The sequence below is a fragment of the Chiroxiphia lanceolata genome, chromosome 15 (genome assembly GCF_009829145.1).
Source record: "Chiroxiphia lanceolata isolate bChiLan1 chromosome 15, bChiLan1.pri, whole genome shotgun sequence".
Classification (NCBI taxonomy): Eukaryota; Metazoa; Chordata; class Aves; order Passeriformes; family Pipridae; genus Chiroxiphia; species Chiroxiphia lanceolata.
In genome coordinates this window covers 2,810,319-2,834,403 of record NC_045651.1, presented here as the reverse complement: position 1 = coordinate 2,834,403, position 24,085 = coordinate 2,810,319, and the positions used below count along the sequence as shown (strand labels likewise).

Sequence of the window (24,085 nt, the reverse complement as noted above, 5' to 3'; positions counted from 1 at the left end):
TATGATTGTGATGCATTATCCTCTAGAAGAGGTTTAGGAAAATTCTGAATGTCCAAATCAAAGCTGCAAGTTGTGCAGGGTTGGAGAGTGAGGAGAAAAACAACAGAGGGGTAGAATTCCTGCTGTGAGAAGTCCTTTCTCCATCTACATATCTAAGTAACTTTTTGATAAGAAGTTCATAAATGTGGTCTTTGTGTTTTCCACCTTGGATTTTACTTCAGGCTTTGTTTCCTGGAAGATCATGGTTCATGTTTCCCACTTGTGAGGGCTCTTTTGCAGCAAACAGTGACTTCAGTTGAGACCCAAATGAAGAGAGAATGTTGTGTGTGAGGAAAATGAAGCAGAAGTTAATACAGGGTCTCTCCTAAGTACTTCTGTTCAGATCAAAGGCCTTTCATAAGGCCCTTGCAGCTTCTTATTCACAGGAAATTTATATACCATGAAGTAGAAAATTCACAAGAACAGCTAAATTCTTGTGAATCTTCCTTTCAACAGAAAGGAAACCCACTACTATACAGGAGTAAGATTTTAGGGCCTCACTTGTACATTCAGACTTCAGTGGAGTGAATTTTAAAGATGGCAAAGCACCTGTACATTGCAGGTGTCCAGTATTTACCTAATTTGGTTCAGTTGGAGCTTTTGATTTTGTTTATTAGAAATGCTCAGAAATGAGTGAGAGGACCTTGTGAAGAACCTGCACCCAGCCCTTCCCATTGTTTAATCCAAGTGGGTAACTGTGAAGTGCTGCTGGCCAATCCCACTCTCTGGGGATTCTTAAGTCTCTGAGGGGCACACAATTAGGTGACTCTCTGTGTGATTTCCTACAGGGCACAAGCCTGGATGTGCCACAGTAGGGAATGAACAGTGCCATGTGTGGCAGTGGGGGGTATTTGGTTTACCAACTGCCAGGGATTTCTGATGTTCTGATGCTCAGTAAAGTCATTCAATCCAGTCAGGAGAGACCTACTAGCCCTTTGAAATCACTGCACCTTGCCTAGCTTACATCTTGAGCCTCCATGAGTTTTCAGGTGCTGTGGGGATGAGTTTCTAAGGCAGAGTTCTGGTAAAGCAACTGAAAAACACAGCACTGTAGCTTCAGCCCCAATGAGGTCAGATGGAGGTTTGGGATCTGTGTATGAACGAACAGAATTCATTTGAAATCTTTTGGCTGATTTTGTGGTCCTACAATGGATTGGCCAGGTGATGGGACTTTTGCCTGGAGGTTCACAAAATCAAAACAATGGAAATGTGAAATCTGTTCTTAAAACAAGCCTGATTTTTGAGTTTCCACCAAAAACACAGGAGGTTTTATGGATGGAAGAAGAGTCAGTGTAAGGATGGACAGAGGGCAGAGAGCTTACACTGCTTTGTACTTAATTTTCCTGTGCCAGGTATGTAGTGTCATGAGGGCAGTTCTGCTACTTTAGGCTTCACATTTCTCTCCAAGTGTTAGCACTGTGTAAATCTCCTTTTGACTTACACCCTCTACTTAGAGAAGCTAGAAAAGTGGTATCTCAGATACCAGTGAAACCCATGAATTCTAAAGCATGTGAACAATCTACTTCTGGCTTCAGTTCTCTGCCTGTGCATGAGGGAAACAATCTGGAAACACATAATTGCCTTGCAAGAAATATTTCCTTCTTAAGATTCGTGCCAATGCACACCACAAGATGCCAAAGTCTTTGGTAAGGTACAATAGTAGTTTATATGTCTATTGCAGCTAGAAAAGAAACCAACAGAAAAAAATTCTGTATAGGACTGCAGTTGCTGCTGTAATCATTAGGGCTCCTACTTAGCATTAAGCGAGTACTTTGGCGCTCGCTGCTACTAACAGAACAGAGACCCCATGGGCGGTGCAGCCCCAGCAGGGCCCAAAGTTGGTCCCCGCTGGTGGCGGGCGTGAGGCGGCTGCAGTGTTGTGTCGGCGCCTCCGGGTGCCGCTGTTGGCCGCCGGCGAGCGTTGCTGGAGCCGCGGCGGCGGCCGGCGGTGCGTCCTGTCCCCGGCGGCTGCTGGCTCGTCCGGGCAGTGCGGGCCAGAGCGGCAGCGGCCCGGGCAGCAGAGGCGAGAGGCGGCGCGGCGCGGGCAGCAGAGGCGTCCGAGTTGGAGGCGGCGGCGGGCTGGGTGCGCTTTGTCGGGCGCTGCGGCGGCCGCGCGGAGCGGCTGCGAGGGAGGCAGGGCAGCGGCAGGAGCCTGGCGAGCTTGGCGAGCGAGCGCCGTGGGCAATGTCGGGCGGGCGGAGGGCGAGCGGCGGGCCGGGCGGCGGGCGAGCGCTGGTGCTGGGCGCTGTGCTGCTGGGCCTGTGCTGGCGGGCGGCGGCGGAGCGGCTCCGCTACTCCATGGCCGAGGAGCTGCCCAGAGGCTCGCTGGTGGGGCCGCTGGCCCGGGACCTGGGGCTCAGCGCCCACGAGCTGCCGGCGCGCAAGCTGCGCCTCAGCGCGGACAAGCAATACTTCACGGTGAGCGAGGGGAACGGGAACCTGTACGTGAGCGAGAGGCTGGACCGGGAGGAGCTGTGCGGCGAGTCGTTGTCCTGCTCGGTCAGCTTCGAGGCGCTGGTGCACAACCCGCTCAACGTCTTCCGTGTCGAGGTGGCCATTGAGGACGTGAATGACAACTCCCCGGTCTTCAGCAAGGATGCCCTGGACCTCGAGATCGGAGAATGGACGGTTCCAGGTGCTCGTTTTCCTCTGGAGATGGCCCGAGATGCGGACGTGGGAAGTAATTCCCTGATTACTTATCAACTCAGCAGCAACCCGTCCTTCTCTCTGGCCGTGGAGCAAATTCCGGGTGGAAAAACGCAGCCGGAATTAGTGCTGGAGAGAGCGCTGGACCGGGAGAAGCAGAGCTCCTTTGAACTTATACTGACGGCAGTAGATGGCGGAGACCCAGCGAGGTCCGGGACTGTCCAGATCCGGGTCAACGTCACAGACGCCAACGACAACCCGCCCGTGTTCAGCAAAAGAGTGTACGAGGCGCGAGTGGCAGAGAATCTGCCGGCGGGGTCGCTGGTGCTGCAGGTGCGGGCCACGGATGCAGACGCGGGCTCCAATGGGCGGGCCTCCTACTCCTTTGGCAACATCCCGGCCGGGATCCGCGAGTCGTTCTCTATCGACAAAGAGAGTGGTGAGATCAGGACCGAGAGGCCCCTCGATTTCGAGGAGGCGACTAAATACAGGTTCGGTCTGGAAGCCAGGGACGGGGGCGGACTCATTGGTCACTGTGAAGTGCAGATAGACGTCATAGACGAGAACGACAATGCGCCCGAGATCACCATTCTGTCACTGTCGAGCCCCGTGCCCGAGGACGCACCGGTCGGCACCGTGGTGGCCCTACTCAAAGTTCGGGACAGAGACTCCGGCGAGAACGGTGAGGTGTCGTGTGAGCTGTCGGGAGAGGCGCCGCTGTCGCTCGTGGCGTCGTCGGGCGGCTCGTCGAAGGTGGTGACGGCGAGCGCGCTGGACCGCGAGCAGGCGTGCGAGCACCGCGTGACGGTGGTGGCCCGGGACCGGGGCAGCCCGTCGCTGTGGAGCAGCAGGGAGCTGGTGCTGGAGGTGTCGGACGTGAACGACAACGCGCCGGTGTTCGAGGAGGCGTCGTACAGCGCGTACGTGCGGGAGAACAACTTGGTGGGCGCGCTGGTGTTGCGCGTTGTCGCTCGGGACTCGGACGCGGGCGCGAACGGGCGCGTGAGCTACTGGCTGTCGGGCGGCAGCGCGGGCGCGGCGGGCGCGGCGCCGCTGGTGTCGGTGGAGGCGCGGAGCGGCGCGGTGTACGCGCAGCGCTCGTTGGACTACGAGCAGTGCCGCGAGTTCGCGGTGGCCGTGCGGGCGCAGGACGGCGGGTCGCCGGCGCGCAGCTCGACGGCCACGGTGCGCGTCTTCGTGCTCGACCAGAACGACAACGCGCCGCGGGTGCTCTACCCGCCGCCGGCATCGGGAGCGGCGTCGCCGGGCTCGGCGGGTTCGGCCTTCGAGGTGGTGCCGCGTTCGGCGTCGGCCGGCTACCTGGTGGGCAAGGTGGTGGCGGTGGACGCGGACGCGGGGCGCAACGCGTGGCTGTCGTACGAGCTGGTGCAGGCGTCGGAGCCGGCGCTGTTCCGCGTGGGGCTGCAGAGCGGCGAGGTGCGCACGGCGCGGGCCGTGTCGGAGAGGGACGCGGCCAAGCAGCGCCTGGTGGCCGTGGTGAAGGACCACGGCGAGCCGGCGCTGTCGGCCACGGCCACGCTGCACGTGGTGCTGGCCGAGAGCTTGCAGGAGGCGCTGCCGGAGCTGAGCGAGCGGGCGGCGGGCGCCGAGGCGGCGGGCGAGCTGCAGTTCTGGCTGGTGCTGGCGCTGGCGCTGCTGTCGGCGCTCTTGGTGCTGAGCGTGGCGCTGTTGGTGCTGGCGCGGCTGCGGCGGGCCGGGCCGCCCGCCGTGCTGCGCTGCCTGGGCGCGCAGCGCTTGTCGCTGGCCGGCGCCGCCTTCCCGGCCGACTTCTGCGAGGGCACCTTGCCCTACTCCTACAACCTGTGCGTGGCGGCTCCGCCCCGCGCCGCCGCCGAGGCCGCTTGGCCGCCGCCGCCGCTGCCCATCGTGCCCGCGGAGGAGCTTGTGGCCGGGGAGCCCCGCGAGAAACCGAGTCCGAGCAGCAGCGCCGTCGTGGAACAGCCACCCACCGACCTCCATGCACCGCAGGTGTGTATATCCACGTGTTCTCTCTTTTCCTTGAGCCTCTGGGCCGGCATCCCTTATGCCCTTCGATTTTCCCGGGACATGTTGCTAGGATTCTTTAATTCGGAAACGACTTAAATACTTTATACTGGTTCTACACGCAGCAAGTAGCCAGTCTCTCCATTTGCTGCTTAGATGTTAACAGGTTCTGGTTCACGTGAAAAGTATTGACCACAGCTCTCATTAGAACTAGTAGCGGTGTACGCAAGAAATTACTGATCTTGTGTTACGAAAAATTAGGTGGACGCTTGGGTTTTGAGATATCTTCTTCGGATCTCCTTTTCCCGCACTGGTGTACTTGGACCTGGTTGACTAATGCTATTTTCGTGTTGCAAATTCTGCAACACCACCCCACCCTTTGTCATCTGTCTTCCCAGAAATGGTAGTACTACTGAGTCGGACTTATTTTTTCCAGACCTTATTTCTCTGATGCAAACCCCTTGGTACTGCTGAACCGCAGGTCTGTAAGCTCGTGCACCCTTTCTCTCTGAATCTTTCGTAAGGGGTTGCTGGCGGCAGTGGGTTCTTCATCTTGGTTTCTCTGCTGGAGTGATTAGTGCTGACCTGCGTTTCTTTGAAAGAGTTGGATAATACTGTGCCGCGTCTGTTTTAGTAGCAAGCCCTGTGACCCGCCACTTCTCTCCTCCTCAGCTACCTGATGTGTTATTCTGTCACGTGTGGATTCATCGGGGACGTTCTTGCCGTTCAACTTCTGCTGCGTAATGTGGGACAACAGTGGTGAAGCTCCGATTGATATTGTGCCTATCTTCATTTTCCACTCAGAACAGAAAGTTTCAGATTCAGATGAAAACGCGTCTGACAATGTAACTTGCATGAAATATTATGGTTTATTAACGGAGAAGGGCGAATATGTAGAATGACTTCCCCTAATTCTACAAGGCTAGCTCAGGAAAATAGGATTGACGTTTTTCTTTCAGTATCTCGTTTTCCCGAAGTGATGTATTTTTAACTTTGTGGCAGCCTAACAAAACCCCATTGGTTAATGCTGTTTCAGTGTTGGACTACCAAACGAAAGTGTGTGTGCCTCGATGATAGGGGACGTTTGATATTTTTCCTCCCTACTGCATTTTCCTCCTCTGCCGTGTCCTCTCCCATCTTGAAGGCATCTGCAGAAATGGAAGCGTTAGGGGGCTTGATAATTCTTTTTTTTTTTTTTTTATTTTGACCTTGACTTCCTTAATCTCTTTGTGCAGTTATTTCTCATTTTGGGCTCCAGCCTGAATGGTAGTTGGCTCTTGTTTACCGTCCCTGTAGAACTGCCTGTTCTACGTAGGCGTACAATGCGATCTAAAGAAGAAAATCACATGGCGCTGGTGGGTTTCTGTTTGTTTGTTTGAGGAGGTTGAACGTTTTTTGTTGCTGTTTTTCTCAATCGATCTTTTATTTCTAATAATTTACTCTTAGAAATTATATATTTTCCTACTTTATAGCATTTAATGACAAGGGAGTGCTACGTGCTAGTGGTTTTATTTTTATTATGGACCCCCCATGTGCATGTGCATGGGCACCACTGCAGGGTGCTGAGTTACTCTCGAACGGAGCACTGTGTCCAAAGTCCAAGCACAGCCTCTACTGTGTAAGTCTTTAAGGAAAAAATCGGCGTAGTGTTTGCAGAAGGGCGACTTAGACAGGTTTGATTCAGACCAAACTGATTCAGATCAGTCTGTTATGTCGAGGTGAAAATTAAAAGACCGGAGCTAAGGGCAATCTCTAAGGTGATTGGGTGGGTCTTCATTGCTTTTTGTACTATTATGGATCGGGCTCTATGCTGGCAGCGTTCCAGTGAGGGTCTGTTAGTCAGCAGAAGGGGGGAGATGATGTTCTGTCCCTGTTGTGCAGGATGTGAGGACTGTTCATTTGGACTGTTATTGGGGATATTTTAGTCCCCAAGCCTATAACTTTAGTTTGATCTGCATTCAGCCTAGGTTGTGAAATGGGTTGGGAGTTTGTGCTTTCGAGATTAACGCAAAATGCTGATAACACTTTGCACGTCATATCAGGAGCCATTCCTGTTATATCACAATAAAAATTTACCATGTGATTAGAAATATCACGACGAGAGGAGGCGCGTTAATTCTAATCGATCGTGTTGAGCTGGAGGATCAAAGCAGAGATCGGAGGGAGGAATTCCGAGGAAGGAGGTGCACTGTGGAAGGGGACGCACGTCTCCGTGGCAGGGCGGGCAGCGCTCGGTTAGTGCAGCGCCGGGAGGAGGCTGCGGGCGCCGCTGTTGACCGAGAGGAGCGAGAGGAAGGTGGGAGCACTGCAGCCCCGCCCGCTGCGGCCCGGCTCGATCGCTGGATCGCTGGATTCCTGGATCGGCGGCCGGGCGTTCTGCGATCTTCCCTGCGCCGCGGAGCCGTGTTGCGCAGAGGCATTGGGGCAGCGAGAGCGGCCAGGAGCGGCGAGTCGTAGCCGGAGCCAGAGAGAAAGCCTGATCGGCGATCGGCGGCGGGGATCTGCCGGCGGTGTTGCGGTGCCGGCGGTGCGGCGGCGGAGATGTGCGCGGCGGGGAGGCGCTGGGGCCGGCGGCAGCGAGTGCTGCTCTGGGGCGTCCTGCTGGCGGCCTGGGAGGCGGCGTGGGGGCAGCTGCGCTACTCGGTGCCCGAGGAGATGCCCAAGGGCTCGTTCGTGGGCGACGTGGCCAAGGACCTGAGACTGCAGCTGCCGGAGGTCCCAGGTCGTGGCGTCCGCATCATAGACAGAGGTAGGAGGCAGTATTTTGCTTTGAACGGGAAGACGGGACATTTAGTGACAGCCGAGAGGATCGACAGAGAGCAGCTGTGCCGGTTGGTGGAGCAATGCGTGCTGCGCTGTGAGCTGATAGTGGAGGGGGAAATGAAGGTTTATGAAATCGAAGTAGAAATCACGGACATTAATGACAATGCGCCCAGCTTCCGAGAAGCAGAAATTGAACTCCAAATGAGCGAGACGACAGCCCCGGGGTCGCGGTTTCTACTTCCCAGGGCTCACGACCCGGACTCGGGACAGAATTCCCTGCAGAACTACGAGCTGAGCGGCGACGAGCACTTCTCGCTGGCCGTGCAGACGGGCCCTGGTGGGGACGATAATCCCGAGCTGGTGCTGGCGAAGGCGCTGGACCGGGAGGAGGCGGCGTTCCACGAGCTGGTGCTGAGGGCGAGCGACGGCGGCGAGCCGTCCCGGACGGGCACGGCGCGGATCCGCGTGACGGTGCTGGACGCGAACGACAACGCGCCCGTGTTCAGCCAGGCGGAGTACACGGTGCGTGTGCCGGAGGACGTGCCCGTGGGCTCCACCCTCGTCACCGTCACAGCCAATGATGTCGATGAGGGTCACTACGGCACTGTGAAATATTCGATGAAGAAAGCGACGGACATGGCATCGGATATATTCCACCTGGACCCTGAGACAGGAGACATCACGATATTGCGGAGCCTGGACTTTGAGGAAGGCGATTCCTACGAATTGAAAGTTCAGGCACATGATGGTGGAGCACTTTTCGATACGACAAAAGTCGCAATCACCGTGATAGATGTAAACGATAACGCGCCCGAACTGACAGTGACGTCGGCACTGAATGAGATTTCTGAGGACGCCCCACTGGGGACGGTTGTAGCCCTGCTGCACGTGCAGGACCAGGACTCGGGGGCCAACGGCGAGGTGCGCTGCTCGCTAGAGGGGAGCGTCCCCTTCCGGCTGGAGAAGTCTTTGGAGGGCTACTACCGCGTGGTGACAGCGAGAGAGCTGGACCGGGAGCAGGAGTGGGAGTACAACGTGACGGTGCGGGCGGCCGACGGCGGTCGTCCGTCGCTGCAGAGCAGCAGGGTGCTGTGTCTGCGGGTGCTGGACGTGAACGACAACGCGCCGGTGTTCTTGCAGGAGCGCTACAGCGCTCGGCTGCGGGAGAACAACGTGGCGGGCGCGCTGGTGCTGCGGGTGCGGGCGACGGACTCGGACTGGGGGGAGAACGCGCGCGTGCGGTACCGTCTGGGGGAGGGCGGTGTGCGGGGCTCGGCGCTGTCGTCGTACGTGTCGGTGCAGGCGGAGACGGGCGCGCTGTACGCGCTGCGCTCGTTCGATTACGAGCAGGTGCGCGAGGTGGGGCTGTGGGTTTGGGCGGAGGACGGCGGCTCGCCGGCGCTGAGCAGCAACGTGTCGGTGCGGCTGGTGATCGTGGACGAGAACGACAACGCGCCGCAGGTGCTGTACCCGCCGGCGGCGGCGGCGGCGGCGTCGGGCTCGGGCTGGGCGGGCGTGGAGCTGGCGGCGCGGTCGAGCGAGGCCGGCGCGCTGGTGGCCAAGGTGGTGGCGGTGGACGCGGACGCGGGTCAGAACGCGTGGCTGTCGTACGAGCTGGCCAAGGCGACGGAGCCGGGGCTGTTCCGCGTGGGGCTGCGCAGCGGCGAGGTGCGCACGGCGCGCTCGCCACTGGCCCGCGACGCGGCGCGCCAGAGCCTGGTGGTGCTGGTCAAGGACCACGGGCGGCCGGCGCTGTCGGCCACGGCCACGCTGAGCGTGGTGCTGGCCGACAGCGTGGCCGAGCTGCTGGCCGAGCTGGGCAGCGCGGCGCGGGCCGAGGCGGAGGCGGGGGCGGCCGAGGCGGGCGGCAGCCTGACGCGCTGGCTGGTGCTGGCCGTGGCCGCCGTGTCGTGCCTCTTCGTCGCCTTCCTGCTGCTGCTGCTGGCGCTGCGCCTGCGGCGCTGGCGGCGCTCGCAGCAGCAGCTGCTGGCGGCGGCCAGCGGCGCCTTGCGCGGCGTGCCGGCCACGCACTTCGTGGGCATCGACGGCGTGCGCGCCTTCCTGCACTCCTACTCGCACGACGTGTCTCTCACGGACGACTCGCGCAAGAGCCACCTCCGCTTCTCGACCGACAGCTGCTGCCACACCCTGCCGGCCCGGCCGCCGCCCGACGAGCCCGCGCCGCTGCTCGGAGACCAGGAACCTGCTGGTGACCGCCCCGCGGACCCCGCCCCTCCCCCGGTGAGTTCCTCGTACTAGACCGTGTCCGTGACGGTTTCTTCCGCCTCTTTTTGAACTTTATCCCCCGTGATTTGTCTTTTGTGTAGCGGGCTTTACTGACAAGGAAGGCAAAACTTCATTCATTGACGTACTGGTCGGGGGTGCTTCTTGCGTTGCAGTGGTGGACTTGGGGTCTTGTCTTAGCCTTTTAGTTTGTAGGGGAGGCAGGAGAAGGGAAACTGCTCTTGGCTAGAGGACTGTGTTTTCTGATTTTGTTACTGTATCACATAATCACCACTGACCCAGAATCTTTTGAAGGTCAGCTCCTCTTTTACATTTAGAGTCTTGATATTTCTTCACTGAGATGTAGTTGGCAGACAAATATTTCTTCCCCCGTAGTACAGAGTTGTAAAGATACCTGCGTGAAGCCCATGGTTTTTCCTGGTGCACGTTGACAGGAAATGGTCTGAATAACTGGCTGTTTGATTCAAAGTCTCTGCAAAATAGAATGGTCAAAAAACAACATGCAAGTTTTGAGAGGCAGGAGGATCCTGGTACCTGTGGGTGAGGGACTGTCGAAGGAAACAAGAGTTCGGTGCCTCTCTGTGCTATAATGTGATGTGGTTTTCTCCTTCCCAAGTAAATGAGGCCTCACAGACATTACTCCAGCTGTGTTGAGAGCTGTGGGATGTTCGTGCTCCATGTTTACAAGTTAATGCTTTGTATTTAACTAATTGCTTAATACGTACTAATGATAAATGCCAAAATGAGAGCTTTGAGAGAAGGAAACTGATTCCATCCCTGCTCAATACCTGGATTATGCATCTTCTCCAAGTGCCATAACTTAGAAGAGCATGATGTGGTCACTTCATTTCTGCAGATGTTATTTTTCTTGTCTTCTTCTTTGTACTGATGTCAAGCTGGGCCTTTGTATTTGCTAATATCTGATCACTTTGTTACATTTCCTTGACTGTCCCATACATGCCTTTCATTGTTACATCTCTAAAGGAAAAGACTTTCATAGATAAGTTTCCTTAAAATGTTAATGGGAGAAATTGCCTTACTTCTCACACACATGGTGGGAAGTCAAATATCAGCCATGGGCAGGAGAAGTTGTCTGTGCAATTTTTCTATCAGTGGAGTATATCTGCAAATAATGAAGATCAATGAGAACTATACCAGCTGTAATGAGTTTGAGGAGATTCCTGCAGGTGCTGTGTGTGAGGAGATACTGATGGAGAGGAAGCTTGTGTTTTTTCAATTCCCAGGGTCCATTGCTGGACTAGATAAAATGAATAGGCTCAGATTCCAAACAGTGACAAGTTGTGAGTTCATCAGTTTCCTTTCCTACTGCCCGTGACACTCCCTGTAAAGAGTAATTAAACTGTGGCCTTCTTTGTCTTGATGAGGTAAAGGTGGGCCTGTGTGTGTCCAAAACTTTATCTGAAAATGTCACTAGAATCACTGATCTTGCTTTTCACCTACTCGTGGTGAGAAGTCACTGCAAGGTCAAGGAGAGAGAGACTGGCCCCGAAAGCACTCTGGGGATTCTTTCATGTCATGCCTGGTGCCAAGGCCTTGTGTCACTGACATGAAGTGCCCCTTTCCTGTGTCCAGAAAGGGGGTGACAATCCCCTGATGAATTTGGCTGCAAGCAATACCCATGGGAGGGCAACCATGTTTCAGGGGTTCTGTGTGTTAAAGTGCTGTGTGAAATGTGACTTTTTCCAGCTCTAGACCCTTGTAAGGTTGTGGTGTAGAGTTTCATTGTGGTTGGACTAATTTTTCTGCAGTCTTGACCAACCCTTCAGATGTTATTAAGTGGCTCTTGCTCATAGGAAGTCACTAGTGATGTTTTGTTGGTATTAAATTTGGTGGGAACATATGGATGGGAGGGTTTGTTTGTCAGGAATTTCTGAGTCTGGGGCTTGTTATTTGAAGTATGTGCCAGGAAGTCACTGATTTTATCCTCTATCATGTCCAATGCAGCTGTTCCTGTGAGTGGTAGTTCTGGGATAAAGACATAAACTTTGCATTAATGGTTGCAGATTCTTCCAAAATGTCCATGTGCTGGTGAAGAACGATGGTGTGTTTGAGTCGATTCTGGTGACTCAGTCTTTAACTGAGCTGCATCTTGGTTATGCCCCTTAGAACATTTCAGGTTTCTTGAAATGAGTGTGATGAGCAGAGAATGCCTCATGCACTGGATCTGTGTTGTGATCCTTGTTCTCCAGAAGGAGAAGTTACGTGGGAAAATTTTCTTCCAATGGTTTCTGTCTACAAAGGGCAGCTTCCTTTGCTCCATCATGTTTGGACATGCTGAAACATTCTGTCTGCACAGACCCAGGGCAGGTGGAAGCGTTTGCTGTGGTGTACTTAGGAATGTCTAAAAGGTTGGTAGAGTGTTCCATTTCCCCTGGCTCTTATATGGATCCAATAATCGTGCTCCTGTGTGTTTTCCCTGCTTTCCAAAAAATTACTTGGAGAACTGTGCCTCTCGATACTTGATCCTTTTCCTGCTACAGTTATATGTGGAAATGTTAAGGTAAGATTCCTACATTATTGCGAGTTTCCCATTTTTCCTTTTTTCCTTCTTGTTTCTTCTCATGTTCTAAAAGTGGGCCTCAGTTTGGCTGATAGTTCTTAAAACCAGAGAGATCTGTTCAAACTCTCAGGCTGCAGGAGGAGTTCTCTTCCATACCTTGAAGGTGTTCAGCTGCCAAGACAAAGATTTCTGTTTCCCTAAAATCTTGCTGAATGAACCATCTGCTTTGTCACTTGTGGTTGACATGTGGTCAGAAGTTGGATTTGTCCATGGTGTGAAAGAGGCTGTGAATGCAGAGCAAGGAGGGTGAGAGGCTGGCTTTGTACCAGGAAAACATGTGAGTCAATGTGTTTTTGGCTGATCAATGGCTTGATTTCTTGCCTGGTGTCAAGGCTGGTGTCATTTTTGTCTGTGATTTGGGCTTCCCTGTCCTGAAAGGCAGTTGCAGTCCTCTGATAATATTTGTCCAATAACTCTGCCTTTAGAGGCCTGATGCATGGCTAGATGTTGTGAATGAGTGATTTCTTTTCCTTAATGCTTCCCTGTCAGAGGTATTAACAAAAGTGGCTTTAGTATGTTGTAGAAATGCATCATAACAAAGTTTGATAGCAAGGTTCACTCTGTTACTTTCAGTGTTGAAATATAAAAAGGACTGTTATTGTATGGATGCCCTCATTTCCTTAACTCCTGATGGATCTTAGGTGTGGCTGGGTGCAATATCTATTATTTACCACCTGGATGAAACACACAAAGGAGAATTGACTCAGAATCAACCTGGAATTGTTTCCACACAGAGACTGGAGATTGAAACGAGTGAGGGAGTCCCTCATGCTGAGTCACAAATTTCAGAGTGGACACTTTTGTACCTCAACTACTGATGGAGTTTAGGTGCAGTCAGGTCCAATCTTAGTTTTAGACTTGGACAATGGCTTGTATTTAATGCATTAGCTGCATGCATTTAATTTGTACTTAGTTTTCATCCACTTAGTAAAGATCTGTTGCAGGTGAGGATTGTGAGTGCCTTGGGTAAGGATTGTGAGTGCCTTGGGTAAGGATTCTCAGTGCCTTGGGTAAGGATTCTCAGTGCCTTGGGTCAGGATAGATGTCTTAGTCTCACTGGAGGAGCTTCAAACCCCGAGAGATGTGCCTACTGAAGGAGAGAGTCACGTGGCAGGCAGTCCAGCTGCACTTGAGGGAGAGGTGAAATTGGACTCAAATGAAGCTCTGTCATTGGTAAAAGGGCTTTCAGCCTTGAGGAGCAGCCTTGTGAGCCATCCCACTTCATGGGAGATCGTTTCCACACAGTCTCGATGCCTCGCATGAAGAGCTCAAGGACAGCTCAGTTTGGCTGTTGTGTTTATGGGATAAAGTGGTTGGCTCATAGTCAAATTGTATATAGTGGGAAAGGCCTGAGTTGATGCTCACTGTGTCACTCTGCTGCTCCTTGAAACCTCTTTATTCAAAATTGTGTCTTCCTTATGACTTTGTGATGTAGAGTTTCTTCATAGTTGTAACAACACTTTGGCTCAGACCTTTGTTTCCTGGAAGGTCATGGTTCCTTTCCCCCATTTCTGATCAGTACTTTTTCATTTGAAACTGTGAGTGTTGTTTAGCAGCAAATACTTATTTTGACTACCCAAGTTAATTTTTTATATGTGAAGAAGAAGAAATAGAATCTTAAAGAGAATCTGTTATGCTTTTTCAGAAGACAGGCTGAGAAAGAGGCCCACAATAAGACCTGTAAACATGGGGCTTCCTGTTAGTGAGAGGTGAGCAGGCCACACAGTAGGAAAACTGAGGAGAGCTGTTGACTAAATTAAATAATTAACCTTTTTATATAAAATGAAATCATACTTGTTGTCTGGAGTAAGACTTCAGGGTGACATTTACAGCTTGAGTCCTCAATGGGTTCCTGGTGCTCTCAGGGATGAATTTCCATGCCTGCCTAGTGAGTTTATGCTTCCTTTCATTGCTTGTCTGACTTTTTCTCCTTGTCATGTTACAGCTAGTGAGAAAGGAGGAGATAGGAGAGGGGTACATCTGTGTTCTAATTTTGTCATGGGTTAGCAGATGTACAGATGACCTAAGAAGAAGTTACATCTTTGTGGATCAGGGCATGTGATCAAAGAGGTGCAGAGATTCCCCCAAAGTGCACAGTTTGATGATGCAGTCTCTGCCCAATGACCATTCCTCTTTTAGTTTGTCCATTTGCCATTCCTCTGCTTTAGAAAAATTATGTTTCTTCTCCAAATGGTGGAGATCAAGTGAATTTCCTTTCTATGTATGATTGTGATGCATTATCCTCTAGAAGAGGTTTAGGAAAATTCTGAATGTCCAAATCAAAGCTGCAAGTTGTGCAGAGTTGGAGAGTGAGGAGAAAAACAACAGAGTGGTAGAATTCCTGCTGTGAGAAGTCCTTTCTCCATCTACATATCTAAGTAACTTTTTGATAAGAAGTTCATAAACGTGGTCTTTGTGTTTTCCACCTTGGATCTTACTTCAGGCTTTGTTTCCTGGAAGATCAGGGTTCATGTTTCCCACTTGTGAGGGCTCTTTTGCAGCAAACAGTGACTTCGGTTGAGACCCAAATGAAGAGAGAATGTTGTGTGTGAGGAAAATGAAGCAGAAGTTAATACAGGGTCTCTCCTAAGTACTTCTGTTCAGACCAAAGGCCTTTCATAAGGCCCTTGCAGCTTCTTATTCACAGGAGATTTATATATCATGAAGTAGAAAATTGACAAGAACAGTTAAATTTCCAGAAAGGAAACCCACTACTGTACAAGACTAAGATTTCAGGGACTTACTTGTGCATTCAGACTTCAGTGGAGTGAATTTTTAAGACTGTAAAAAACCTGTACATTGCAGGTGTCCAGAACCTCGTTTGGTTCAGTTGGAGCTTTTGATTTTGTTTATTAGAAATGCTCAGAAATGAGTGAGAGGACCTTGTGAAGAACCTGCACCCAGCCCTTCCCATTGTTTAATCCAAGAGGGTAACAGTGAAGTGCTGCTGGCCAATCCCACTTATCTGGGGATTCTTAATCTCTGAGGGGCACACAATTAGGTGACTCTCTATGTGATTTCCTACAGGGCACAAGCCTGGATGTGTCACAGTAGGGAATGAACAGTGCCATGTGTGGCAGTGGGGAGTATTTGGTTTACCAACTGCCAGGGATTTCTGATGTTCTGATGCTCAGTAAAGTCATTCAATCCAGTCAGGAGAGACCTACCAGCCCTTTGAAATCACTGCACCTTGCCTAGCTTACATCTTGAGGCCTCTATGAGTTTTCAGGTGCTGTGGGGATGAGTTTCTAAGGCAGAGTTCTGGTAAAGTAACTGAAAAACACAGTACTGTAGTATCAGCCCCAATGAGGTCAGATGGAGGTTTGGGATCTGTGTATGAACGATCAGAATTCATTTGAAATCTTTTGGCTGATTTTGTGGTCCTACAATGGATTGGCCAGGTGATGGGACTTTTGCCTGGAGGTTCACAAAATCAGAACAATGGAAATGTGAAATCTGTTCTTAAAACAAGCCTGATTTTTGAGTTTCCACCAAAAGCACAGGAGGTTTTATGGATGGAAGAAGAGTCAGTGTAAGGGTGGACAGAGGGCAAAGAGCTTACACGGCTTTGTACTTTCTTTTCCTGTGCCAGGTATGTACAGTGTCATGAGGGCAGTTCTGCTACTTTAGGCTTCACATTTCTCTCCAAGTGTTAGCACTGTATAAATCTCCTTTTGACTTACACCCTCTACTTAGAGAAGCTAGAAAAGTGGTATCTCAAGTACCAGTGAAACACATGAGTTCTAAAGCATGTGAGCAATCTACTTTTGGCTTCAGTTCTCTGTGCATGAGGGAAACAATCTGGAAACACATAATTGCCTTGCAAGGAATATTTCCTTCTTAAGTTTCATGCCAATGCACACCACGAGATGCCAAAGTCTTTGATAAGGTGCAATAGTAGTTTATATGTCTATTGCAGCTAGAAAAGAAACCAACAGAAAAAAATTCGGTATTAGACTGCAGTTGCTGCTGTAATCATTAGGGTTCCTACTTAGCATTAAGCGAGTACTTTGGCGCTTGCTGCTACTAACAGAACAGAGACCCCATGGGCGGTGCAGCCCCAGCAGGGCCCAAAGTCGGTCCCCGCTGGTGGCGGGCGTGAGGCGGCTGCAGTGTTGTGTCGGCGCCTCCGGGTGCCGCTGTTGGCCGCCGGCGAGCGTTGCCGGAGCCGCGGCGGCGGCCGGCGGTGCGTCCTGTCCCCGGCGGCTGCTGGCTCGTCCGGGCAGTGCGGGCCAGAGCGGCAGCGGCCCGGGCAGCAGAGGCGAGAGGCGGCGCGGCGCGGGCAGCAGAGGCGTCCGAGTTGGAGGCGGCGGCGGGCTGGGTGCGCTTTGTCGGGCGCTGCGGCGGCCGCGCGGAGCGGCTGCGAGGGAGGCAGGGCAGCGGCAGGAGCCTGGCGAGCTTGGCGAGCGAGCGCCGTGGGCAATGTCGGGCGGGCGGAGGGCGAGCGGCGGGCCGGGCGGCGGGCGAGCGCTGGTGCTGGGCGCTGTGCTGCTGGGCCTGTGCTGGCGGGCGGCGGCGGAGCGGCTCCGCTACTCCATGGCCGAGGAGCTGCCCAGAGGCTCGCTGGTGGGGCCGCTGGCCCGGGACCTGGGGCTCAGCGCCCACGAGCTGCCGGCGCGCAAGCTGCAGGTGGCGTCTGCCGGCAAAAAGCAGCTGAAATACTTCACGGTGAGCGAGGAGAACGGGAACCTCTACGTGAGCGAGAGGCTGGACCGGGAGGAGCTGTGCGGCGAGTCGTTGTCCTGCTCGGTCAGCTTCGAGGCGCTGGTACACAACCCGCTCAACGTCTTCCGTGTCGAAGTGGCCATTGAGGACGTGAATGACAACTCCCCGGTCTTCAGCAAGGATGCCCTGGACCTCGAGATCGGTGAATGGACGGTTCCAGGTGCTCGTTTTCCTGTGGAGATGGCCCAAGATGCGGACGTGGGAAGTAATTCCCTGATTACTTATCAACTCAGCAGCAACCCGTCCTTCAGTCTGGCCGTGAAGGAGATCACGAGTGGAAAGAAGCAGCCGGAATTAGTGCTGGAGAGAGCGTTAGACAGAGAGAAGCAGAGCTCCTTTGAGTTGGTGCTGACGGCAGTGGATGGCGGAGACCCCGCGAGGTCCGGGACTGTCCAGGTTCGTGTTAACGTGACGGACTTAAACGACAACCCGCCCGTGTTCAGCAAAAGCATCTACGAGGCGCGAGTGGCGGAGAATCTGCCGGCGGGGTCGCTGGTACTGCAGGTGCGGGCTACGGATGCGGACGCGGGGTCCAATGGGCGGGTCTCCTACTCCTTTGTCAACGTCCTGGCCGGGATCCGCGAGTTGTTCTCTATCGACAAAGAGAGTGGTGAGATCAGGACCGAGAGGCCCCTCGATTTCGAGGAGATAAATAAATACAGCTTGGGTTTGGAAGCAAGGGACGGGGGCGGACTCACTGGTCATTGTGAAGTGCAGATAGACGTCATAGACGAGAACGACAACGCGCCCGAGATCACCATTCTGTCACTGTCGAGCCCCGTGCCCGAGGACGCGCCGGTCGGCACCGTGGTGGCCCTGCTGAACGTGAACGACCCCGACTCCGGCGAGAACGGTGAGGTGTCGTGCGAGTTGTCGGGAGAGGCGCCGCTGTCGCTCGTGGCGTCGTCGGGCGGCTCGTCGAAGGTGGTGACGGCGAGCGCGCTGGACCGCGAGCAGGCGTGCGAGCACCGCGTGACGGTGGTGGCCCGGGACCGGGGCAGCCCGTCGCTGTGGAGCAGCAGGGAGCTGGTGCTGGAGGTGTCGGACGTGAACGACAACGCGCCGGTGTTCGAGGAGGCGTCGTACAGCGCGTACGTGCGGGGAGAACAACTTGGTGGGCGCGCTGGTGTTGCGCGTTGTCGCTCGGGACTCGGACGCGGGCGCGAACGGGCGCGTGAGCTACTGGCTGTCGGGCGGCAGCGCGGGCGCGGCGGGCGCGGCGCCGCTGGTGTCGGTGGAGGCGCGGAGCGGCGCGGTGTACGCGCAGCGCTCGTTGGACTACGAGCAGTGCCGCGAGTTCGCGGTGGCCGTGCGGGCGCAGGACGGCGGGTCGCCGGCGCGCAGCTCGACGGCCACGGTGCGCGTCTTCGTGCTCGACCAGAACGACAACGCGCCGCGGGTGCTCTACCCGCCGCCGGCGGCGGGAGCGGCGTCGCCGGGCTCGGCGGGTTCGGCCTTCGAGGTGGTGCCGCGTTCGGCGTCGGCCGGCTACCTGGTGGGCAAGGTGGTGGCGGTGGACGCGGACGCGGGGCGCAACGCGTGGCTGTCGTACGAGCTGGTGCAGGCGTCGGAGCCGGCGCTGTTCCGCGTGGGGCTGCAGAGCGGCGAGGTGCGCACGGCGCGGGCCGTGTCGGAGAGGGACGCGGCCAAGCAGCGCCTGGTGGCCGTGGTGAAGGACCACGGCGAGCCGGCGCTGTCGGCCACGGCCACGCTGCACGTGGTGCTGGCCGAGAGCTTGCAGGAGGCGCTGCCGGAGCTGAGCGAGCGGGCGGCGGGCGCCGAGGCGGCGGGCGAGCTGCAGTTCTGGCTGGTGCTGGCGCTGGCGCTGCTGTCGGCGCTCTTGGTGCTGAGCGTGGCGCTGTTGGTGCTGGCGCGGCTGCGGCGGGCCGGGCCGCCCGCCGTGCTGCGCTGCCTGGGCGCGCAGCGCTTGTCGCTGGCCGGCGCCGCCTTCCCGGCCGACTTCTGCGAGGGCACCTTGCCCTACTCCTACAACCTGTGCGTGGCGGCTTCGCCCCGCGCCGCCGCCGAGGCCGCTTGGCCGCCGCCGCCGCTGCCCATCGTGCCCGCGGAGGAGCTTGTGGCCGGGGAGCCCCGCGAGAAGCCGAGTCCGAGCAGCAGCGCCGTCGTGGGAGAGCCGCCCACCGACCCCAATGTACCACAGGTCAGTAAGTCGGTACTCTTCAGCAGTTTTTCTTGAGCCCTTCCGAACCGTTGTCTTCTTTTCCTCTGTATGTCCCCGCGTGTTGTGGGTGAGGAGTGCTGGTCTGCAGTTCGGTGATGGAATGAAAGAACGGGGTCACTCCATCCTCTTAGAACGCTGAGAGGTGACACTTCTTGATTCTCTCCAGGTCATAGGCTGAATTTCAACTGGGAGGTGTTGTACACATCTTTTTAACTGTTAAAGATGAAACTCGAATAGTTACTGCGCAGAAGTAGATCCACTGGATCCGTAGTGCGAATAATAAGGCTGACCTTTGCTGTTTGAGATTTTTCTTTCCTTACCGATTTGACGTGAAAGAATGTACATGGACCTGGTTGATTCCTGGACTCAAAGTTTTTCAATAATGTTTTTTCACTATTAGGGTCCCAAACTCCTGTAGCACCATGAACGGAAATAAGACGGGCCTCCACCCCAAATCATAGTAGGGTAAAAACAAACAAACCCTCAAATTAAATTTGCCACGTTCTTTATTTAAGAGCCTTATTTAAGCATCTTTTCTGATCCGGTTTTTTTTTTTCCAGTTGGATATTGTTTATAGAGAATTAGTTCTCCCAGCAATGTTTTGCGACAATTGCTACACCAGTGTGTTTGAAAGGATAGACCGCTAGGATCGGGACAGCATGTATCAAATATCAAGAGATACCCAAAATGACAGTTAAGCATGTTCACAAGCTGATCAATGGTCCACACAATTTAGGATATACATCTGTACGACAGTATTTTGTTGAAAATGTGTCTTGCCAATGTAAAAATGCAAGAATTAGAACAATACTTTAATAACAGGCTTCAGTTCTTTACACCTTGATTTAGAAGAAAATGAAAATAATTTCCCGTGAGAGTTAGGATGACTATATATATATATATATATACACACATATATATCATAAATTAAAGATCAGTGAATCTGTTAAGGAATGAAGTAGGGAAGAGTTATCCCCATTCAACGCATACCAGTCAGCGAGTGGCAGCACTTCTAGGGAATCAACAGGTTCAGGCTCAGTTGAGAGGTTTTGTCTTCAACACTTGTGGTTTTGAAAATGCCATGGAATGGGAACGGTCTGTGCAGGTTGCGGGGTGGTTTCTGTATGTGATTTTTTTAAATTTTTCTTGGCTTGGGGGTTTGTTTATTTGCTTTTTTGTTGTTGTTTTTCTTTCATATTGGGCAGTAAATAACTCTATTTTACTGTTCCTGACCAGTTTCTTTTCCTGGCCTGGTAGACTGCGTTGCTTGTGGAATACAATTCCAAGGATTTTGGTATCTTATACCAGCTTAGAAAAAGTTGGGTTGTCTGTCCCTTTTACGAAGAGAAGCCATACCAATCTTGAGAACATATTTTAAACGAGAAGGGAATACTTATCATGACAGCAATTAGGCACTCGAAAAAGTTGAATTTACATTTCTACATATGATCCGTATAGTTTAGGGTGGGTAGAGATGTAGAATGTGTTGTTCCTGCTGAGCTCGCAAAGGCAAATTCCCTGCAGCTTGCAGAAGCCAGTGGGTTGACCCGGCTGTACCCGATTTTAAATATCTACTCTCCGTCAATGATCATGGATGGCGTAGTTAATTTGGACCGTGTTTCGTGTGAACTGAAGTATTTAAAGCCAAGTTCCACCCGGTTGGGTTAATGAGCCTGATATCTCTTATTCTCCGGGATGCGGGGCTGTGTGTATCGTTAGCACATTTCCTACCCAGTGCTTGTTTTCCTTTGTTATCCTTGTACCAGACATTCAAGCAGGACAGCAGAAAAAAACCCCAAACAAAGTGTTGGAGAACTAACAATATTCTATAGGTTAAATAATAGGAAGAAATTATTTTACTTTACATATAGATAACCATTAGCAAGACATTTTCCCCGTGCGGTAGAAGCACTAAGCACACGGGAGTACTCTGCCTTCGCATCGGTAGTGATCAAAGAAGAGATAGGCTGGAGAAACGAAAAGGCAGGAAAGCCCGGCTACGTAGGATGCGAATTCAGTGCTCTCGCCGCGAGCTGCCCGTGGACAAGGCAGTGCGGGCGGCGCTCGGTGCGTGCAGTGCCGGGAGGAGGCTGCGGGCGCCGCTGTTGACCGAGAGGAGCGAGAGGAAGGTGGGAGCGCTGCAGCCCCGCCCGCTGCGGCCCGGCTCGATCGCTGGATCGCTGGATTCCTGAGTCGGGAAGAGGTCTGTTTCCGATCGTCCCGGCGGTGCGGAGCCGAGATACAGCGAGGCGGAGGGGTGAGCGACAGCAGCTTAGAGCGGCAAGTCGTAGCCGGAGCGGGAGCCGAATCGGGGATCGGCGGCGGGGATCTACCGGCGGTGTTGCGGTGCCGGCGGTGCGGCGGCGGAGATGTGCGCGGCGGGGAGGCGCTGGGGCCGGCGGCAGCGAGTGCTGCTCTGGGGCGTCCTGCTGGCGGCCTGGGAGGCGGCGTGGGGGCAGCTGCGCTACTCGGTGCCCGAGGAGATGCCCAAGGGCTCGTTCGTGGGCGACGTGGCCAACGACCTGGGGCTGCAGATGCCAGAGCTCGGAGATGGCGGCGTCCGCATCATAGACAGAGGTAGGAGGCAGTATTTTGCTCTGCACGGGAAGACGGGACATTTAGTGACGGCCGAGAGGATCGACAGAGAACAGCTGTGCCGGTTGGTGGAGCAATGCGTGCTGAGCTGTGAGCTGATAGTGGAGGGGGAAATGAAGGTTTACGGAATTGAAGTGGAAATCACGGACATTAACGACAATGCGCCCGCCTTCAAGGATATTGAGTTGGAACAGAGGATAAGCGAGACGACAGCCCCGGGATCGCGTTTTCCGCTGGCCGAGGCTCATGACCCGGACTTGGGACAGAATTCCCTGCAGAGCTACGAGCTGAGCGGCGACGAGCACTTCTCACTGGCCGTGCAGACGGGCCCCGGCGGGGATCAGCGTCCCGAGCTGGTGCTGGCGAAGGCGCTGGACCGGGAGGAGGCGGCGTTCCACGAGCTGGTGCTGAGGGCGAGCGACGGCGGCGAGCCGTCCCGGACGGGCACGGTGCGGATCCGCGTGACGGTGCTGGACGCGAACGACAACGCGCCCGTGTTCAGCCAGGCGGAGTACACGGTGCGTGTGGCGGAGGACGTGCCCGTGGGCTCCGTGCTCGTCACCGTCACGGCCACCGATGCCGACGAGGGTCTGAACGGGCATGTGAAATACAGTTTCCACAAAATTACAGACCGAGAGTCAGAACTTTTTCACCTGGACTCTGAGACAGGAGAAATAACGCTTAAAGAAGATTTGGATTTCGAGGAAATTTCCTCACATGAATTGCAGGTGCAGGCACGGGATGACGGTGGGCTTTCTGACACATCAAAAGTCATGATCACTGTGACAGACATCAACGACAACGCGCCCGAAGTGACAGTGTCGTCGGCTGTGAGCGAGATCTCGGAGAATGCCCCACCCGGGACGGTGGTGGCCCTGCTGCACGTGCAGGACCGCGATTCCGGGGCCAATGGCGAGGTGCGCTGCTCTCTCGATGGGGGCGTCCCATTCCGGCTGGAGAAATCCTATAAGAATTACTACCGCGTGGTGACGGCGAGAGAGCTGGACCGGGAGCAGGAGTGGGAGTACAACGTGACGGTGCGGGCGGCCGACGGCGGTGGTCCGTCGCTGCAGAGCAGCAGGGTGCTGTGTCTGCGGGTGCTGGACGTGAACGACAACGCGCCGGTGTTCTTGCAGGAGCGCTACAGCGCTCGGCTGCGGGAGAACAACGTGGCGGGCGCGCTGGTGCTGCGGGTGCGGGCGACGGACTCGGACTGGGGGGAGAACGCGCGCGTGCGGTACCGTCTGGGGGAGGGCGGTGTGCGGGGCTCGGCGCTGTCGTCGTACGTGTCGGTGCAGGCGGAGACGGGCGCGCTGTACGCGCTGCGCTCGTTCGATTACGAGCAGGTGCGCGAGGTGGGGCTGTGGGTTTGGGCGGAGGACGGCGGCTCGCCGGCGCTGAGCAGCAACGTGTCGGTGCGGCTGGTGATCGTGGACGAGAACGACAACGCGCCGCAGGTGCTGTACCCGCCGGCGGCGGCGGCGGCGGCGTCGGGCTCGGTCCGGGCGGGCGTGGAGCTGGCGGCGCGGTCGAGCGAGGCCGGCGCGCTGGTGGCCAAGGTGGTGGCGGTGGACGCGGACGCGGGTCAGAACGCGTGGCTGTCGTACGAGCTGGCCAAGGCGACGGAGCCGGGGCTGTTCCGCGTGGGGCTGCACAGCGGCGAGGTGCGCACGGCGCGCTCGCCACTGGCCCGCGACGCGGCGCGCCAGAGCCTGGTGGTGCTGGTCAAGGACCACGGGCGGCCGGCGCTGTCGGCCACGGCCACGCTGAGCGTGGTGCTGGCCGACAGCGTGGCCGAGCTGCTGGCCGAGCTGGGCAGCGCGGCGCGGGCCGAGGCGGAGGCGGGGGCGGCCGAGGCGGGCGGCAGCCTGACGCGCTGGCTGGTGCTGGCCGTGGCCGCCGTGTCGTGCCTCTTCGTCGCCTTCCTGCTGCTGCTGCTGGCGCTGCGCCTGCGGCGCTGGCGGCGCTCGCAGCAGCAGCTGCTGGCGGCGGCCAGCGGCGCCTTGCGCGGCGTGCCGGCCACGCACTTCGTGGGCATCGACGGCGTGCGCGCCTTCCTGCACTCCTACTCGCACGACCTGTCTCTCACGGACGACTCGCGCAAGAGCCACCTCCGCTTCTCGACCGACAGCTGCTGCCACACCCTGCCGGCCCGGCCGCCGCCCGACGAGCCCGCGCCGCTGCTCGGAGACCAGGAACCTGCCGGTGCCCAGCAGGCGGACCCCGCCCCTCTCCCGGTGAGTTCCTCGTATTGGGGCGTGTCCGTAACGGTTTCTTCTGCCTCTTTTGCCCTTTATTTTCCGTGA

General features: G+C 55.2%; 2 protein-coding genes across 2 annotated transcripts in view; both read left to right on the top strand.

Moving 5' to 3' along the window:
- Window positions 1–7,146, top strand: part of LOC116794583 — a 14,688-nt gene extending 7,542 nt beyond the window's left edge. Inside the window, exons 2-4 of the mRNA XM_032703356.1 lie at window positions 1,797–4,674; window positions 5,986–6,044; window positions 6,909–7,146. Coding sequence (XP_032559247.1) covers window positions 1,797–4,674; window positions 5,986–6,044; window positions 6,909–7,146 — 3,175 coding nt within the window. The remainder of the gene's footprint in view (window positions 1–1,796; window positions 4,675–5,985; window positions 6,045–6,908) is intronic.
- Window positions 6,987–24,085, top strand: LOC116794582. The gene is given in 7 exon segments (XM_032703355.1): window positions 6,987–9,693; window positions 12,198–12,217; window positions 16,336–18,093; window positions 18,203–19,163; window positions 21,060–21,313; window positions 21,315–21,473; window positions 21,475–24,085. Coding segments are annotated over 7 exon segments (8,226 nt in total). The 5' UTR covers window positions 6,987–7,230.